Source organism: Nycticebus coucang, chromosome 5, assembly GCF_027406575.1.
Source record: "Nycticebus coucang isolate mNycCou1 chromosome 5, mNycCou1.pri, whole genome shotgun sequence".
Classification (NCBI taxonomy): Eukaryota; Metazoa; Chordata; class Mammalia; order Primates; family Lorisidae; genus Nycticebus; species Nycticebus coucang.
Window position 1 is genome coordinate 50,798,194 of NC_069784.1, and position 20,483 is coordinate 50,818,676.

At 41.8% G+C, this 20,483-nt stretch overlaps 2 protein-coding genes and 1 non-coding gene across 4 annotated transcripts in view; 2 read left to right on the forward strand and 1 right to left on the reverse strand.

Moving 5' to 3' along the window:
• PDE4DIP (phosphodiesterase 4D interacting protein) overlaps positions 1–20,483 on the reverse strand; it is a 291,845-nt gene that overhangs the window by 170,278 nt on the left and 101,084 nt on the right. For both annotated transcript variants that reach the window (XM_053592789.1, XM_053592797.1), the window contains exon 4: positions 12,367–12,477. In XM_053592789.1, the coding sequence (XP_053448764.1) occupies positions 12,367–12,477 (111 nt within the window). The remainder of the gene's footprint in view (positions 1–12,366; positions 12,478–20,483) is intronic.
• On the forward strand, positions 3,447–3,546 carry LOC128587086 (small nucleolar RNA U13). Its single transcript, XR_008380506.1, has one exon. It is a non-coding gene; the product is annotated as a small nucleolar RNA U13 (small nucleolar RNA).
• LOC128586725 (heterogeneous nuclear ribonucleoprotein A3-like) lies at positions 5,134–6,598 on the forward strand. The gene has a single exon (XM_053592802.1). The coding sequence runs from the start codon at positions 5,168–5,170 to the stop codon at positions 6,230–6,232; it is 1,065 nt and encodes a 354-aa protein (XP_053448777.1). The 5' UTR covers positions 5,134–5,167; the 3' UTR covers positions 6,233–6,598.

A 20,483-nucleotide genomic window follows, 5' to 3' on the forward strand; every position in this document is an offset into this window, starting at 1 on the left:
CTTAGGATCTCAGAGCAATCTAGACATACCTCTACAGCAGCCCTTTTTATACCATTTTTATTTATTTGTTGACATCCCTGGAAACCAGCATTTAGCACAGAAACTGGCCTAAAGTAGACAATCAATCGTTTGGTTGGCTACATGAATGTGTGTGTGCAACATGAGCACACAAGGCCAAGGCCTTCCTGCACACATGACTAGTAGGAAGAAGTAGTTCTGTAATAAGTTCATGCAAAAGTATAATTTATGTAGACGTCACTAAGAGGATAATTCAGGGGATTAGAATCAAATCCAGGCCCAGAATTTAGTTCATTTCCCAGTGATAGGGAAAAAATTCTTAAGTATTCAAAGAGAAAAAAAACTCTTCTTAACAGACAAGTGTTATAAATTCTAATTAAAACTCTGAATAAAATGATAGAAGTTGTATCATGTAAAAACAGAAAACAAAGTTGGTTTTGGTCCAGGATTCCACTATTCTTTAAAGTAACTATGGCAGTTACAGGAAACTTGCTTTTGTAAAAAAGAAATTTATTGTGGTAAAATATACATAATGTAAGATTTGCCATTTTAACCATCTTTGAGTGTGTTGATCAACTATTTTTTCTTTTAAAGTATTTTTAATTATTAAGGGTACAGAATTGCTGTATATCTTTACAGGGTACATGTGATGCTCTGATGACAGGCCTACAAGGTGAATTAATCAAATCAGGGGAATTGGGCCATCCATCACATTAGCATTTGTCATTTAGCATTCCTCATGTTAGAAATATTCCTATCTACTATTTCAGTCATCTTAAAGTATATCCCAACTTATCGTTGATTATAGTCACTTTGTTGTGTTATCAAATATTGTTCATTCTATCTAACTAAATTTTGGCACCCATTCACATCCCCACTTTACCCTCCCCGCCCTCCACTACTTTTCCCAGCTTCTAGGAACCATCATTCTACTCTGTCTCCTGAGATCAATTGCTTTCAATATTGAGTTCCCACATCTGAGTGAGAACATGTGAGATTTGTCCTTCTGTTCTTGGCTTATTTCACTGAACATAATTCATCATGCTGTTGCAAATAGCAAGACTGAATTCTTTTTTGTGCCAATGCAATATTCCACTGGGTATATGGACCACAACCTTTTTATTCATTAATCCACTGATGGACACTTAGGCTGATCCCATGTCTTGGCTATTGTGAATAGTGCTGCAATGAACATGGGAGGGCAGATATGCTTCCGATATGCTGATATCACCTCCTTTGGATATGTACCCAGCGGTGGGTTTGTTAAGTCATATGTAGTTCTACTTTTAGTTTTTTGAGGGGCTTCCACACTTTTTTTTCATAGTGGTTGCACTAATTTACATTCCCACCAACAGTAGACGAAGATTCCCCTTCCCCACATCTTCGCCAGCATTCATTATTGCCTGTCTTTGTGATAAAAGCTTTAAGTGAGATGATATGTCACTGTAATTTTGATTTGCATTTTTCTAATGATTAATGACATTGAGCATTTTTTCATACACCTGTTGGCCATTTGTACATCTTCTTTCGAGAAATGTCTATTCAGATACTTTGCCCGTTTTTAATCAGATTGAGTTTTTCCTACTATGTTGGATCTCCTTATAAATTCTAGTTATTAATCCCCAGTCAGATGAGTAGTTTGCAAATATTTTCTCTCATCATGTGAGTTGCCCCTTCCTTTGCTGATTCCTTCCTTTTCTATGCAGAAATTTTTTTTAGCTTGATGTGATCCTATCTGTCCAATTATGCTTTGGTTGCCTGTGCTTTGGGAGTGTTACTCAAGAAGTCCTTGCCCCAACTAATGTTTAGAAGACATTCTCCCAACATTTTCTTTTAGTAGTGCCATTGTTTTAAGTCTTGTACTTAAGTCTTTAATCCACTGATTTGATTTTTGTATATGGCAAGAGATAAGGGCTAGTTTCATTCCTCTGCTTATGGATATCTAGTTTCCCCAGCACCATTTATTGATGAGACTGTCTTTTCCCCACTGTATGTTCTTGGCACCTTCGTGGAAGATAAGTTCACGATAGATGTGTGGATTTATTTCTGGGCTCTCTATTCTGCTCCATTGGCATATGTGTCTGTTTTTAATGCCAATACCATGCTGTTTTGGTCACTACTGCCATTTGAACCATTTTTATGTTATATATACAGTTCTATAGCATTAAGTATATTCACATTGATGTGCAACTATTGCCACCATCCAGCTCCAGAACTTTTCCCCAACTGAAACTGCACCCATTAAACACTAACTCCCCATCCCTCCCTCCCCTGACCCCCAGAAATCTCTATTCTACTTTCTATCATTATTATTCACTACTCTAGGTACCTCATGTAAGTGGAATCCCATCTGCTCTTTTGTGACTGGCTTGACTTAGTACAATATTCTCAAGCTTCATCCCTGTTATGAAACATGTCAGAGTTTCCTTCTGCTTTAAGACTGAATGATATTCCATTTTATAGATTTCCCACATTTTGTGTATTCGCTCGTCTGTCAATGGACACCTGGGTTGCTTCCACTTTTTGCAACTGTGAATAACACTCCCATGAACATCAGTGTACAAGTATCTGTTTGAATCCTGTTTTCACTTCTTTTGGGGATATACCCAGAGTGGATTGTTGGATTATATGATAATTCTATATTCATTTTTGAGGAGTCATCATATGATTTTCCACAGTGACTGTGCCATCTTACATTCCCTCTAGCAGTGTACAGGATTGCAATTTCTCCACATCCCCACCAACACTAATTATTTTCTGTTTTTTTGTTTTTTTTTTTTTTTATATAGTGGCCATCTTAATGGGCATGAAGTTCAGAAGAACTTTTAACCAAGTACACAAATATTGGTCACTTAATGAATTGATTCTCCTTATTTTCTTCCAACTTTCATTCTCAGAAAGAAAGGCTGGGTGTGTGGCTCACCCCTATAATCCTAGCACTCTGGAAGTCAGAGATGGGAGGACCACTTGAGGCAGGAATTCCAAACCAGGCTGAACAAAAGCAAGAACCCATCTCTACAAAAAATAGAAAAATTAGCTGGGCATACTGGTGTGTATCTGTAGTCCCAGCTACTTGGGAGGCTGAGGCATGAGGATCACTTAAGCCCAGGACCTTGAGGTGTCATTGAGCTATGATGATGCCACTGTGCTCTTGCCTGGGCAATACAGTGAGACCCTGTGTCCAGAAGAAAAAAAGTAGATATGCATATCTTCATGAATCTCAGAAAGCTAAGAATAAGGAGTTAGCATACACGGCGTACACAGATACAGAGATATATGAACCCATGTTCATACTAGGAGTACACAGAATTGTTTAAAAATAGTTTGGCTAATGTAATCTTTCCTCTCTCTTTACTTACATTCCTCCTTTCCCTATCATACACATTTCTTAAAGTTCATGTAATAAAACATACAAGAAAAATGCCTTGATCCTCTGTAGTCCATAGCATGATGATTGAGTTTCCACCTCAAATGTGAGAATACTTCCCTCAAACTTTGTTACAATGTCAGCATGTTACCCATCTGACACGAGAAAAGGAAAAAAAAAATAAGAAAAATTTAGCAACTAATTAAAGCATCCAGCTGTGAAAAGAAAAGAGTCAACTCTGCTAAATAAAAGAAGAAAATCATTAACTTTGACAATATCAGACACAGAGTTACATTAGTTTAAACAATAATGTGAGCAAATAAACATTCTCTAGTATGTAACTCCAGGTATGTAGGACAGTAATCATAACTCTTTTATTTATTTAACATATAATACACTAAAATATGTTTATACGTGGGGAGGAAAATGAGGAAGGAATTCATGCCTCCAATTTAAGAAACTAAGATTCACAGAAGTTAAGTGAATTTGCCAAGACGATGTAGTCAAGAAAAGACAGATTAAGAACTCAGATTTCTGGCCTGGTGAAGTGGCTCACACCTATAATCCCAGCATTTTGGAAGGCCAAAATGGGAGGGATTGCTTAAGGCCAGGAGTTAAAGACAAGACTTGGCAACATAGCAAGACTTTGACTCTACAAAAAAATTAAACTAAATTGGCTGAGTATGGTGGTGTACATCTGTAGCTCCAGCTATACAGGAGGCCCAGGAGTTTGCAACTGTAGTGAGCTATGATCACACCACTGCACTACAGCCTGAGCAACAGAGCAAGATCCTGTCTCTTAAAACAAACCAAAAAAAAAAATCTAGGTTTCGTTATTGACTATTAAACTTGCATCCTTTTAAAAAACTACCCGTTTATAACCATCTAAGGCTACTCATCCTTCTCTCATAGCCTTCCATTGGTTCAAAGCCAGGTTCCTACACTGTGTAGGCTGATGGGGTCTCTGTTCCTGAATGTCCAGGTGTTTTACACTGTTGTTGCCGTATTTTGCAACTTCTAAATAAATCAAGCTATGAGTAAAGAAAATAAGTCAATGAAACAAATAGAAATGTAACAAACCCAGCCTTTCTTATTTATTATCTTTGAAGAAACATTTGTATCTGAGGATGCCAGGGCAAATTTGATGTAAAAGGGACAAACTATATATACAGCCAAACTAAAATGGAAAATTGAGATAAACAGGAAAAATGATCCCAAATCCACTACTGAGGAAAAAGAGGCAGGGCACAGTGGCTCACACCTGTGATCCTAGCACTTTGGAAAGCTAAATAGGAGGGCTGCTTAAGGCCAGGAGTTTGAGACCAACCTGAGCAAGAATGAGACCCTGTCTCTACAAATAATAGAAAACTTAACTGGGTGTGGTGGCAGTTACAGTCCCAGCTGCTTGGGAGGCTGATGTAAGAGGATTGCTTGAGCCCAGGAGTTTGAGGTTGCTGTGAGCTGTGACACCACTGCACTCTTGCTAGCCTTAGGTAACAGAGTAAGACCCTGTTGAAAGGAAATAATGAAAGAGACAAAGAGCTTATAGGTTCAAGACAAGCCTGAGCAAGAGTGAGACCCCATCTGTAAAAATAGCCCAGTGTTGAGGCAGGCACATGTAGTCCCAGCTACTTGGGAGGCTGAGGCAAGACAATTTCTTAAGCCCAAAAGTTTGAGGTTGCTGTGAGTTGTGACAAGTTGGGGCAAGAAGTGAGATTCTGTGTGAGAAAAAAGAAAAAGAGATATTGAACTCGAGTTGGAAGAGGCGAGTCCGGTCTCAAAATGGAGGGCCATGATCCAAAGGAACCAGAGCAGTTGAGAAAACTGTTTATTGGTGGTCTGAGCTTTGAAACTACAGATGATAGTTTAAGAGAACATTTTGAGAAATGGGGCACACTCACAGATTGTGTGGTAATGAGAGATCCCCAAACAAAACGTTCCAGGGGCTTTGGTTTTGTGACTTACTCTTGTGTGGAAGAGGTGGATGCAGCAATGTGTGCTCGACCACACAAGGTTGATGGGCGTGTTGTGGAACCAAAGAGAGCTGTTTCTAGAGAGGATTCTGTAAAGCCTGGTGCCCATCTCACAGTGAAGAAAATTTTTGTTGGTGGTATTAAAGAAGATACAGAAGAATATAATTTGAGAGACTACTTTGAAAAGTATGGCAAGATTGAAACCATAGAAGATATGGAAGACAGGCAGAGTGGAAAAAAGAGAGGATTTGCTTTTGTAACTTTTGATGATCATGATACTGTTGATAAAATTGTTGTTCAGAAATACCACACTATTAATGGGCATAATTGTGAAGTGAAAAAGGCCCTTTCTAAACAAGAGATGCAGTCTGCTGGATCGCAAAGAGGTCGTGGAGGTGGATCTGGCAACTTTATGGGTCGGGGAGGAAACTTTGGAGGTGGTGGAGGTAATTTTGGCCGTGGTGGAAACTTTGGTGGAAGAGGAGGATATGGTGGTGGAGGTGGTGGCAGCAGAGGTAGTTATGGAGGAGGTGATGGTGGATACAATGGATTTGGAGGTGACGGGAACTATGGCGGTGGTCCTGGTTACAGTAGTAGAGGGGGCTATGGTGGTGGTGGACCAGGATATGGAAACCAAGGTGGCGGATATGGTGGTGGAGGAGGATATGATGGTTACAATGAAGGAGGAAATTTTGGAGGTAACTATGGTGGTGGTGGGAACTATAATGATTTTGGAAATTATAGTGGACAACAGCAATCAAATTATGGACCCATGAAAGGGGGCAGTTTTGGTGGAAGAAGCTCGGGTAGTCCATATGGTGGTGGTTATGGATCTGGTGGTGGAAGTGGTGGATATGGTAGCAGAAGGTTCTAAAAACAACATAAAAGGGCTACAGTTCTTAGCAGGAGAGAGAGCGAGGAGTTGTCAGGAAAGCTGCAGGTTACTTTGAGACAGTCGTCCCAAATGCATTAGAGGAACTGTAAAAATCTGCCACAGAAGGAACGATGATCCATAGTCAGAAAAGTTACTGCAGCTTAAACAGGAAACCCTTCTTGTTCAGGACTGTCATAGCCACAGTTTGCAAAAAGTGCAGCTATTGATTAATGCAATGTAGTGTCAATTAGATGTATATTCCTGAGGTCTTTTATCTGTTGTAGCTTTGTCTTTCTTTTTCTTTTCATTACATCAGGTATATTGCCCTGTAAATTGTGGTAGTGGTACCAGGAATAAAAAATTAAGGAATTTTTAACTTTTCAAAAAAAAAAAAAAAAAAGAAAAAAGAAAAAGAGAGAAAGGAAGGAAGGAAGAACTGATTTGGAATAAAAAATAGTCCCCAGAGGAGATGTGCCCATTGGGACTTACCTGAATAATTTTGTCATCTCTCAGTTTGTCATAATAATGACAAATATTTTTGCTTACTATGTGATTGGCATTGTGCTGACTTCAACTAATTGACTCATTTAATGTTCCCCCAGACTCTATAAAATAGATGCTGTTACTACACCAATTTCAACCCAGAGAAACTATGATATTTGCCCAAATTAACACAGGTAGTAAATGGTAGAGCCAAGATTCCATCCCAGGTTTATCTAGTTCATAGCTCTTAACTACTAAGCCCCGGAATAGCATAATAATACAAACAATGACAATCTGGTAGGCAAGGAAAATCAGCTGGCCATTTACCATAGCTATTGAAGTATGCTATGTATAAAGCTTCATAAGTACTCAGAAGTACCATCCAACCTGAAAGATGAGAAAACGAAAGAAAGATTTGATCTCAAAGAAGTCAGACAGTTCAAGGATCATAAAACAATGGAATACAAGTCTATCAACTCCTATGTAAAGGTGTGAACCTTCCAAAATCAATAGAATAGTGGGGAGGATGGGTGGAGGGAGGGTGATTGGTGGGACTACACCTATGGTCCATCTTACAAGGATACATGTGAAATTTACTAAATGTAGAATACAACTGTCTTAATACAATAATAAGAAAATGCCGTGAAGGCTATGTTAACCTGTTTGATGAAAATATTTCAAATTGTATATAAAACAAGCACATTGTACCCCACGATTGCATTAATGTACACAGCTATGATTTAATTAAAAAAATGATAGAATCATATTCAGTTATATCATTTCATCAACTTTATCGTCCAAGATGACAACTTTGTTTTTCTGACCCTTTTGCTATTAGATCTGGTTCTGTCAGATTTTAAGTTCCATTCTCAGGCTACAACCTTAAAATCCTTTTGAAAGCAATCTTGGGTAATAATAAATTCATACAAGCAGAACAAGTAAGTAATTCTCATGGACAAAACACAGTGAATGATGATGGTTTTGTGTGCTATTTGGAGCCCAGTGTTTAACCACACAGCAGTGGATTTCACAAATTCCAGTGGCAGCACACACTCGCTAATATGAAGCGATACAGGATTAGGCAACTGACAAGGAGGGAGTCAGCCAAGTCGCCACCCAGAAATTACTCAGCACAGCAGCTGCAGTCCAGAAATGCTAACAAGCCAGTCTCCAGAGGAGTGAGCCATACTCAGCTGCAGGCCACTGGCAGCATTTTCTACCTGACTTTGGTCCAGAACCAGGAGCTATATGTACTGCAATAATTTCTCTTTTGCCTGCTTTATATGTCCAAAATTATCTTCCAAAACAATTGAACTTACAATTAATGTTTGTTACCAAGAGGGTGTAGCGGTACCTAATTACAACAGTAGGTGTCCCAGTTTATTTGTGCTGAGGGTAAACAAACTCTTCCTTTAAAAAAAAAATTATATATAAAAGAAAATTGAAGTTTAAAGGACAGTATACCTTAAATAGTCAACAGTAAAGTAGCCAGTCTTGATGAACTAATTTTTATGTATAATTTAATGCTATTTTATTAATCCATGACTACTATGATTCTTTTTTTTTTTTGAGACAGAGTTTCACTTCATCACCCTCGATAGAGTGCTGTTGCGTCACAGCTCATGGCAACCTCCAACTCTTGGCGATTCTCCAGCCTCAGCCTCCTGAGTAGCTGGGACTATAGGCGCCCACCATAACACCCGGCTATTTTTTGTTGCATTTTGGCGGGGGCCAGTTTTGAACCTGCCACCCTCCGTATATGGGGCCAGCTCCCTACTCACTGAGCCGCAGGCACCGCCCACTACTATGATTCTTAAGATTATTTCTCAATTCTCTAAATAGCTTAAAAGAGAAAAATCCCTAACTCCTTTTATATTTACTTAAATTTGATAACTCTTAGGCTCTTACATAATTCTCTAGCTCTTACAACTTCTCTTACAATTAAAAATCTGTGTAGCTTCCTTTACAAGTAAGGATTGTATCTATTTTAGTCTCTCCCTCAATCAATCACCTTAAGAGAACCTGCCATTTGGAAAGAGAAAGATGATACCACCTACTCTCCAGTCCTCTCCAAATTTCCCACGTTTTCCTTTCCTGAAGTCATCATAGTGAAATATTTGTATCTCACTACGATAGTAACTTTTCACTTTTAAGTACAAATATCTCAACAAAATGTAAAACAATGAAATAATTACTATTCACAAGAGATTTCTATTAGATATGTTTTGCAAGCATTGGTTTTCTTTTTTAAAAAATAACATGCATACAGCACTCAAATTATTGTAGATTGTAACTCATTTGGGTATGATTTAATGTTTTTACTATACATATTTTTTAAGAAGTCCTTCCAACACTAAAGAAAAGTCTGAAAAATGAGAATCAAGAAAATTCTGGGGCGGCGCCTGTGGCTCAGTCAGTAGGGCGCCGGCCCCATATACTGAGGGTGGCGGGTTCAAACCCGGCCCCGCCTGAACTGCAAACCAAAAAATAGCTGGGCGTTGTGGCGGGCGCCTGTAGTCCCAGCTACTCGGGAGGCTGAGGCAAGAGAATAGCTTCAGCCCAGGAGTTGGAGGTTGCTGTGAGCTGTGTGATGCCATGGCACTCTACCGAGGGTGATAAAGTGAGACTCTGTCTCTACAAAAAAAAAAAAAAAAGAAAAAGAAAATTCTGTTTCTTAGTAACAGAAAAATAAAACTTTTGTTACTAAGTTTGGTAACAGAATAAGACTCTAAATTCTCTCCTCCGAACCACCTGATAAGCCATGTGATCCCAGACACGTTACCTTCAATGTCTCTTTATCAACACTGCTAACTAATCTTCCTAACCTTATGACATATGAATAACAAAGATGAATTTAAAACATATCTGTTGAAACATATGAGGGTAAGATTATAAAGACTCAAAATTCTTCCTTATTTTAAAATATAATAACTACCCTGTTTCCTCGAAAATAAGACATCCTCTGAAAATAAGACCTACTCACAGGAAAGATAAGTCCCCTGAAAATAAGACCTAGTGCATCTTTGGGAGCACACCTTAATATAAGACACTGTCTTATTTTCGGGGAAATAAGGTATTAGTCCTAACAGGAATATAACTAATACCTTTTCATATAAGCATGATGCTATTAAGTTTACAAAGTACTTTGATATAAGTCTTATTTCATCTTCATGGCTGATACTTATTTGTACAGCAAATAATTCTCCGTGCATGTGGCATTATCCTTTTTCTTTTTTTTCTTTGAGACAGAGCCTTATTCTGTCATCCAGGCTAAAGTGCCCTGGTCTCAGCCTTGCTCACAGCAACCTCAAACTCCTGGGTCCAAGTGAGCCTTCTGTCTTAGCCTCCCAGTTAGCAGGGACTACAGGAGCCTGCCATAATACCTGGCTAATTTTTCTATTTTTAGTAGAAACAAGGTCTCTGCTCTTGCTCAAGCTGGTTGTGATCTCCTGATCTCAAGCAATCCACCCTCCTTGGTCTCCCGGAGTGCTAGGAGTACAGATGTCAGCAACCACTCCAGGCATTTGGCGTTATTACTAATGCTAGTTCTGCAGAGGCTGGAGCAAGCTCAGAGGTTAAATGACTTGCTTAGCTCCCTAGCTTGTTGGCAGTTTCTAGTGCAGTGGTTTCCAATCTCTTTGCCCTTCCAGCAAAGGACACTTCCACAGGAGAGAAATGGTGTCCTCTCACACCCACTCCTGAAGATGTCACATTAGCCATTACAGAATGGAGAATAAGACCAAATTGCTCAAGCAGTCATTCAACTGAAGCGGAAAAAAAAAAAAAGAATTCCTTCAAATTAGCTAAGAAATGGTCCCTTCCCTCAGCTTTGCTTTGAAGACAATTAACAAGCAAAGTTTCCTCCCTCTGCATAGCAGGCAGATCCACTCACTGTTCCTACCCTGAGGTGAATGCTGCCGCATCCTCCCCCCTCCGGCTCTCATTAGGCAGGATCCTCCTTCACCTCTGCCAGCTCCAACGAGGCACACTCATTACACAAACACTTCGAAAAGAAAATGTGAGTCTGGACCAGTTTCTGGAAGATTCAGGTTAAAACATGGAAACTCAGGAGAGACAGGAAATAAGGTTAAATCCCTCAGATGTAAGTGTCGAATTTAACAAATAATTTGGGTCGCAAAGACACCAGCTATTCCTCTGATCCAAAATGCTATCCAGAAGCTTCTAATACTTCCCAACCTTCCTCTTGACAAAAGAGGGCAGCACGAATAGAAAATGATATTCGGGTTGTCCTCTGGTGTAAACAACTGAAGATTCAGAATATCTAATAAGGTCAGAGGCACCAGATAACTTGAGTCACTCTGGGTCCTGCTTGTCCAGTCACTAATAGGGCTGAGGAAATCAATATTGCCGGACCAGTGAGGAAGCGTAATCCTTGTAATCCACAGCCTAATGTGTGCTGACACCTCCGACCAAGATGCTGTCTCATCTCACCCTCAGCTCCACCAATCCCTGGTCATCCTTCCCCACCCCAATCACTGATCCATCCCCTTGTGGGGAAGCTGCCCTTCCTCCTCCCAACGCACCTGAGACCTCTTCTTTGTCCTGAGGTGAATATTCCTAAGACTGAAAGTGCCTAAAATTCTGCCTTAAAAGCTTTGCTAGGCTCAGCACCTGTAGCTCAAGCGGCTAGGGCACCAGCCACATACACTGGAGCTGGCAGGTTCGAATCCAGCCTGAGCCCACCAAACAACAATGACAACTACAACCAAAAAATGGCCGGGTGTTGTGGCAGACGCCCGTAGTCCCAGCTACTTGGGAGGCTGAGGCAAGAGAATTGCTTAAGCCCAAGAGTTGAAGCTTGCTGTGAGCTGTGATGCCACAGCACTCTGCCCAGGGTGACAGCTTGAGACTCTGTCTCAAAAAAAAAAAAAGAAAAGAAAAGAAAAAAAAGTTTGTTTACACGGTCACCTTTAAAAACAAACATGAATTTCTCAAGGAACAGAAATGCCTTCAGCCTCAGCACTCTTGTCCATAGCCTCACCCTCTGCCCCACTGAGCCAGAGCTAGAAGCTTCTTCAACAGAATGTGTAGCCTGGAAACATATCTGTCTCACCGTCACCTCCAGGGCTCTTGTTTAAAAATGCCAACCTTGCCTGTGGCTCAAGGATTTGGGCACCGGCCCCATATACTGGGGGTGGTGGGTTCAATCCCGGTCCCAGCCAAAACTGCAAAACTAACTAACTAAATAAATAATAAAACCCACCAACTTCCAAGCTGCCCCATCCATTTACCAAATCTGAATTCCTAGGGCCAGGCGTATAATCTGCATTTTAAACCAGCTGCCAAGCTGACTGCTCTGCACAGTTCCACACCAGAGTTGGAAAGCTTGTGATGTCCTCCAGCCCCCTCCCTTCACTGATAAGGAAAATAGGAACCCTGGCAAAAGACAGGTAAAATGTGCTTGTCCAAGGTCACACGGCTTTAAGGTGACCAGACCTGGACAGATTCCGGCCTCTGGGTGACTATCACAGCACCAGCTAGGAAAACCAGGGAACCTCCACAGGTGGGCCAACCAGCCCGGTCCGGCCTCAGGGCGGCCCCGCACTCACTGCCTGCAGATGTCCTCCCCGCCCTGCCCCGGCCCCACAGTCACCCCTGCAAACGTCCTCCCGGCCCTGCCCCCGGCTCACCCGCCTGTAGACGTCCTCCCGGCTGGCCTCGTACTTCTGCTGCATGCGCTCCTCCAGGAAGTAGATGCGCAGCTTGAGGCTGAAGTTCTCCTTCTTCAGGTCATTGAGGTGCTGGGACAGAGTGCGATACCCATTAGACATGGTGGGCGACCCATGGGGAGGAGCATGCCCGGTCGCCCCTCACCCTAGGAGCAGCTGCACCGCCGCATGAAGCGAGCCTGCTGGGACGCTGCCGAGGCTGGGACCCGCGCCGGGCTACGGTGACATGGCCCCCGGTGACTGCGGGCGCTCTCTCCGGGACTCCCGGCTGGGCTGGCTGTTCTGGGTGCTGGAGCGCAGCGCGCTTTCCTTTTTTACCACGGGGAGATATGTGCGGAATCCCCGACAGAGGAACACGCTGCGTGAACTCAGACACAAGTGGTGTAACCCGACTCCAGGCCAGGACTCTGCTGTCACCCTCCTAGAGTCTCCCAGGCCCGACTGTGGGCAGTTAACAGCTCCTTGGGAAAGAAGGGGCTGACTCCCAGAAGCTTCCAGGAAAAGGTGAAGGGAAGTAATTCAAGGTGGCGGAAGGGCTGCAAGGAAGAGAAGGAAATAAGGGGGTCCCCTGAATTCCTGGTGGCTGATTTGGACAATAAAACTCAAATGAGTGTAGCCAGAAGCAAGAAACAGGTTTCTGTGGAGCAGACCACATGTACACAAAATGGCCCACGAAATGGGGACCACCTATGGAATATCCCCTTCCAGTCAGGTGCAAATCCTAGCCAGGTCCTTTGATGATCCAGAGCTCCCCTCTAATCAGCTCCTTTGCAGTTGTCCTTTCCCCTTTTCAACCCCTGAAGCAAAGTCACAGCCCTTACTGCCTCCCTACACCCTATAGCCACTCCCAAAGGCAGAGCAAATCTTCAAGCTGACTGGAATCTTTGCAAATTCTGTTTACCAGTCATCCAAGCTCACAAAGAGGCAGGGTTGAGGGGTCCTCCCTCCAAGGCAGAAGGGATGGGCAGAGAGACTGTGGGAGGGGAGTAGGGAGGGAGCTGGAGCCAAGGATTTCAGCCAGTCACTAGTTCTTAACTCTGGCACCCGCTACAAGGAGCCAGGCCCTGGTCACCAGATCCTGCTTGTAAAGCAATTTAAGATCCTTGAGTGACAGCTGCAACTTTAGCAGGAAGTATTATTTATACCACATCACACGGGGACATTGAAGGTGACCCCACAGCACAAATACCAAACACAGGTCCTTGGTCGAAATAATACTAGGTTGGAAAAAAAAATCTATATTAACATTCAAGGTAAAGGAAACCAAATAGTTTACCCTTAATTCAAGCACTCATTTCCTCCCCAAACTACTTGCTTTTCATTCTTCCACTTCCTTCTCAAATCTTCCTAATAATTCCAGCCAACATATGCGTACCCACCAGGTGTATACTGGGCACAAGGCATACAAAAATTAAGATGGTCTCAACCCACAAAGAGCGACGTGGCCTTACAGCTGATCATTCCTTGTTAAGATGTCTTTTACCCTGTAATCCTCCAAATCTGTGTTTTTCTACCTTTTACGCTATCATCCCGTATACATCTGCCTGCTCTTAACTGAAGTAAATATCTCACAGAGTAACTGTGAGATGTCTATGTGTGATATTCTCCAGTATGCTCTGTTTCTCTTTCTGGGTAGAACCTGCTAAATTGATTTCACGACCCACTAAATAAGTTTCAGTCTACAGTTTGCAAAACATGGACTCTGTGGGAACCCAGAAGAAACATTGATCAATTCCTAGGGTGTTCAGAGGAGCTTCATGAGGAGTTGAATTTGCACTTTGCCTTGAAAGATAGAGAATGTTTGAGTGAATCAAGTGGCCTCAGGAGAGCTTAGTTAGAACTGTGTATTCTCCAAATAGATTTGGATTATAAAGACAGGCAGTCTCTGACTTACAAACATCTGAATGATGTACAACTCACACTTATGAACAGGGGCTATTGGGCTATTATAGGTAATAGGTAAGTGTACCTGTTCCAACTTACATACAAATTCAACTTAAGAACAAACCTACAGAACCCATCTTGTTCATAACTTGGGGTCCGCCTGTAGGTAACATTTCTTACCATAGACAGTTAATAAACTGAAATATTTCTCATGAAAAAAACCACACAATTAAAATTTACTTAACTATGTTCACTAAACCTGCACTCTTAGTATAAAGGAAATATTATTTAGAGTCAGAGACAGTGATGAAAAGAGAAAAGTCTAAATAAAAACTCAAAAGATCTTTTTTTGGTGCCAGTTCTACTATTAAATACGTGTATGAACTTAGGGGTGCACTTCTCTAGGGGCCTAACTGTCCTCATTTGTAAAATGAAATGGCTGGAAATGGGTACTTTGTAAGGTCTTTCTTGGTCTACGCTCGTAGAGGGATGACCTAGTTATTATCACCTCTGTGTACACAGGGGAGCCAGGCTGCTAGATTCTAGATTAGTTTTTAATCATGCTTGGGTAGTCTACTGTACTTGATTGAGTTCCTTTATCATGTAAGATAATTTCATAAAAGTTGAAATAAATAAATGCACAGTGATCCAACCTAGATCTTTCTGCACATTTATGCCTATTTCCTCTTATGCCCTGTGAGATCTTGTTCTCCTATCTCTCTGGCCTCTTTTCTGTTGGATATTGTTGCTGCTGGCGTCTTAAATGATGGTAAATTCTTAGCCTTCGCCTTTCATTTTTCCTCTTCACATTGTTTCCTTAGAGGTCTTATCCACTTTTAGGGCTGCATTTTTACCTCCCAAACACCTCCGAAATCCCAAACCAAGTGCTCTTACCCAAGATCCAGCTCTACATATCCAACTTGAATGTCCCATTCTCACAAAAAACCTCATAGCAAATTCTTCTGCGGAAGTCCCCATCATGTCTCCCAGAATCCACTCTCGCCTGTTCTCCACATTGCAGCCAAATCAATGTTTTCAAAACTCAAATCTTACCCTGTCATCTCTCTTACTTGTAGCCCTTCACAACCACCTCATCACTCTTAGAATAAAGGGGAAACTCCATCACTTGTCTTTAAAACACTCAATCCTATTTCCTTCCTTTGTTGTAAGTTGAAGTATCACCCAAGTAAAGCCTTCCTGCTACCCAAGACTGGAAAATCTTCTTCCCCTTTTGAACTCCAAGGCAAATATTAGCATTTGACAAGTGTTCATATGCTGCTTTTTGATACTGTTTTTTATGGTCGTGTCACACCTGTCAGCTTTATTTGACTTTGTGTATGTTGGATCTTTCCCACTAATCTGAAGCTGTGAGGGAAAGCTCAATGACATATGTGTCTTCATGAAGTCCTGCAGCTTCCACAGGCACCTACGGAGCCCTCTCCGCCCACATGCCTCCCAGCGTGCCATCAGGGCCTATTGACAATCACCTCAACCAGACTAAAGTGTTTAAGGGCTGGCAAGGTGCATTTTACGTCCTTGGATTCTTATTGCACAGTGTTTAGACATCACTCCCTAAATACAGTATTTGTAGAATTAATAAATAGGTAAGTCTCCCATAAGTATTATGTGTTTTGCTGATTTGCTTTGTTACATATGGGCTAGTTAATCTGTATTATCCCTGTAGTTTTCCAATAGTATAGAATGATTTGTTTTGATATTAAATAGTTCCTGAGAAACTACATTTGCTAGAAAGTTATTCTAGAATGGGTAGAACAATGACATTTTGCTCATTTAAATTTCTTTTTTTTTTTTTTTTTGTTGAGACAGGGTCCCACCCTATGCCCCTGAGCAGAGTGCAGTGGGTGTGGTAGCTCACCACAACCTCAGACTCGGGCTGCGGGCACCCTGCTGCCTCAGCCTCTGGAAGCCGCTGGGATTACAGGCGCTCGCCGCGGCGCCCGGCTGGGTTTTTCCATTTTTTTCACGAGAGTCGGGGTCTCACTGTCGCTCAGGCGAGTCTCGAACTCCTGAGCTCAAGCGATTCTCCCTCCTCAGCCTCCCACAGTGCTGGGATTACAGGCGTGAGCCACCGCGCCCGGCGCTCATTTAAATTTCTAAGTTTTTAATACCTACCCTGATCTTTCCCCTTAACTCCAGTTTATATCTAATTTCCTAGTAGGTGACAACTCAGTATTTGCAGTTATTTAGGCCAAAACCTGTGAGTTTTTAACTCGTTCTCTTTCATATACATCACCTCATCTGTCTGCAAATATTATTTCCATCTGCCGGAGAAAGAGAGACGGAGGGAGGGAGAAGCCATCTACCACCACTGTCAAGGGTACCTCTACCACTCTGGTCCAAGATACTATCATCTACCCCTAAGTTATTTGAGTAGTCCCCTTAACTGATGTCTCTGCTCCCTTCTTTTCCCCCTGTAGTCTATTCTTAGCATGGTAGTCACTGTAACCCTTATAAAATAGATGACTCTCCACTAGAAACCCCACTGGCTTCCTGTCTAACCTAGAGTGAAAGGTGAGTGATATCACCTCACCAACCTGTAAGGCCCAAGGCCCTAGGTGATTCTTGCCCCTTCAATCACCTCTTCCACTTTTTCATACTACTCTCCTCCTGTACCCTCTGTCCCAGAGACCCCATTTCTCCTTGCTCTTTCTCCAAAATAATAAGCAAGAAAACATTCCCTTGCTGGAGTGCCAGTCCTTCTGTCTGGCATGCTCTTTCTCTAGATAACCACGTGATTCACTCCTCACCTTCTTCTTTGAGCAAATGTCGCCTTTTCAGAGAGGTGCAAGCCCTATTTAAGACTATAACCTGCCCCAAACCTCATGCAGACACTCTACGTCCCACTTCTTTATTTTTTATTCTGTAGCACTGCACCTATAAAAGATTCACTTTACTTATTTATTTTGTTGTCTCTCTCTCCTCCACTAGCACAGAAACTTCATGAGAAAGCTGGAATTTTTGCCTGTTTTGTTCACAGTGCTCAGAGGTAGTCTGTGCCAGTAAACATCTGCTGAATTCAAGAATGGAGGAGGAATTAACCCACTGGCTTTTTTGACCTCAGAGGAAGAGTAAAACTCAATCTAATGAGACATGATGCAGACCTTTTAGGATGAAAAACATACCTGATAGCATTCCTCCTTATAAAAAGATGATTCTGTAAGTAAAATAAATAATTCTAAGAGACTAGCTTGAATACATAGTGCAAAATGTGGATGTTCTACAAGAGTTCTGAACAAATAATATACGACAAATTACAAAGGACAAAATGAACCATGTAAATAATTAAAACTATACAAATTTGGAAGGAGAGGTCATTTTGGACAGTTCCACCAAGAACTGGCACTTTAGCACCTTTTAAGAATGACTCAGGTTCCGATAGGTGGCAGGGACAGAATAATACAAGGACATCCAGGCAGTGGAGCAGAGAGCCAACCAGCAAAAAACAGGGCACATGCTGTCCTGAGACAAGGGACCCCCGAAGATGGGAAGTGAAGAACCACCTTAGAGAGATCTTGACAGTCAGGTGAGGAACCTGGAATTTATTCTTTTAGGCACATCTGGGCTCTCGCTAAGGGACACAAGATATTGCTCGAGGAAGGTCATCTTGTGTATTGCTTACATTTTGTTTTACTTGTTTGGTTTTTGTAGGTTTGCTGTCAAGGAGGGGGAGGAGTGGTGTTTGTTTGTTTGTTTGTTTTGGAGACAGAATCTCACTCTGTTGCCCAGGCTGGAGTGCAGTGACATCATCCTAGCTCAACCTCAAGCCGCTGGGCTCAAGCGAACTTCCTGCCTCAGCCTCCTGAGTAGCTAAGACTGCAAGTGTGCACCATCACACCCGGGGCCTGTTCTTGCTCAGGTTACACTTTTTTGTGTGGCTTTAACAAACAAAAACACAAATACCTGGGCTTCTCACTTGCCTCCTGCATCAGGCCTCTCAGCCTGCATGCTTTCATAAGCTCTGCATTGCTTAGGGAATTAAACACCACAGGTTCTTAAGCCATGGGAGAGCTTCAATCTTTGTTCTTCCTCTTTTCCAGAACATGTCTCAAATCTTTACTCTTCTCTCAAATGTAGTTTTCCAGACATTACTGGCTCTCCCCTGCTCGTCCTCAGTTTCTTCATTCTACCCCTCTCAGCATCTATTAGTCCAGACTGGACATGAGATGTGAATGAGGTCTGGGTCAGCACCAGCAGGAGGAGGCGGGTTACCCCCAGCTGTCACGTGTCATGCTCCATTAACATCACCGACTGTCAATCAGCCTTTAAAACAACCCAGCTTGAAGTTTGCTTCATCGTATTCAGACCCCAGATAGCTCTTAGAATGGAATTGCTTGAAAACATATTAATCTCTTACCCATCACTTTCCTAAAAATCAAGTTCCACTCACTAAACATAATTAATCAACTTAATGAACACATTCTTTCTATAACTTATTTGGTACCTGATAATTTATATCTTTCCCTTCCTTGAAAATAGAAATATTAAAAAAAAGTCAATATAATAAACAGAGGAATAGGAGAAGAGTGCTTTAAATAACTCCCGACACTTTACATTCATTTATAGACAGTAAATATTATCACTATTGTGTGTATTTGCCTAGGTGAGGGCGCATGAAATTGTGGAAACAGCAATAGGTTTTGAACCAAGGAGCCTGAGGTTCAATCTTGGCTCTGCTATTTCCTCATTGTGTCATTGGGGAGAAATTACTTAATAATGGGGAACTGCAGGAAAGCAGAGAGGGGGATCCAGCAGGCTAGAGGAGGGCTGCACCTCTACCTGTGAGGCTAACTTGTGCTTCCTCATAGGAGAAAAATGGACTGAAGATAACATTTGCTAACATTTAGATACTGGATACAAGGACAAGTATTTTATCATTCTTTGCATATTTCTGTTGTTTATGAAATAGTTCATAATTTTTAAAAGAGTATTTTAAATACAATGAAACTAGAAAGTACACGGGGGCAACTATCAGTTAGCGATAAGGATCAATTCTCCAGTAGGGCTGGACGTGATCACTGTATTGCCACACTCCCCCTGTCCATTTATACATCAGACTTTCAGGGAGTACTTACATTATAAGAGAGAGTAAATTTCCTGTCACAGAAGGGTCTTGACTGACACTAAAGAGCCTCTTGTCAGGGCTTCTGTATCAGAAGTCAGCTCTAGTCTGGTGGACTTTTGAGATCTTTGGCCATCCTGAGAGTCTTCCGTATTTGAAACACATTTTCTCACAGAAACAATCTTGCCAAAGGCACTCACCAGTCAGATGCTCTCACTTTCTGAAGAATCTCAGGATGCCCACCAGCTCTCCAGGGCCTGAAGGGTAATGAGAGTTGCCCTGCTCAGACTGAGAGCCCTGGCTGCCTAGTGCCTCAGCAAGAAATAAGTGGGTGGAAAGGATACTCTATTTCTAAGACAAAACCAGTAACGGTGACCAAAGGATCGTGTCCAATAGACGATTTAATCTATAACTTCACTAACTGTCTTGTTTTCAAAACAGCCCTATGGGAAAGTACAAAGGAAGAGGAGAGAGAGGAGAGGAGATAGGGGACATGGGAGGAGGGAGGATATTTGGGGGGGACACCACCTAATGTGCATGACGCAATGGTACATTTCAGAACTATTAAGAAATGAGTATAATTGTGATGGATGTGTTACTTAGCTCAATGCAAGCATTTCACATTGTATATCAAAGCAGTACACTGAACCCCATAAATGCATCAATGTACAAAGTTATGATTTAATAAAAAATAATTTAAAAAAATAAAATAAAACTAAAAAAAAATGGTCCTATGGGAAGGGCACAGAGACATGTGGGCAGGTCTCCTGCTTTCTAGCGTCCCATGAAATACAACCCAACAATCCACCGCATTTGAGATTGGGAGACGGGGTAGCCAGGAAGAGACAATGTAAGGAGAGAGGGATAGTTTGTTTTACACATACATGTTCTCTCATCTATATGTCTGCTGAGTCTCTATGCTGTTCTGATAAAATCTGAGTTGCATGAATGAAACGTTTACCTCCTGCCTTTTGGATGACTTGGCCCTGCATTACCCAATCAATTGGGTACAATTCTACTGCCTTCCCCGAAGTGGCCACCTGCAAAGGATTTAACAAGGCACAAAACACTCCAATGTATAGTATTTCATTTTATCTTCTCAACAACATCTGAA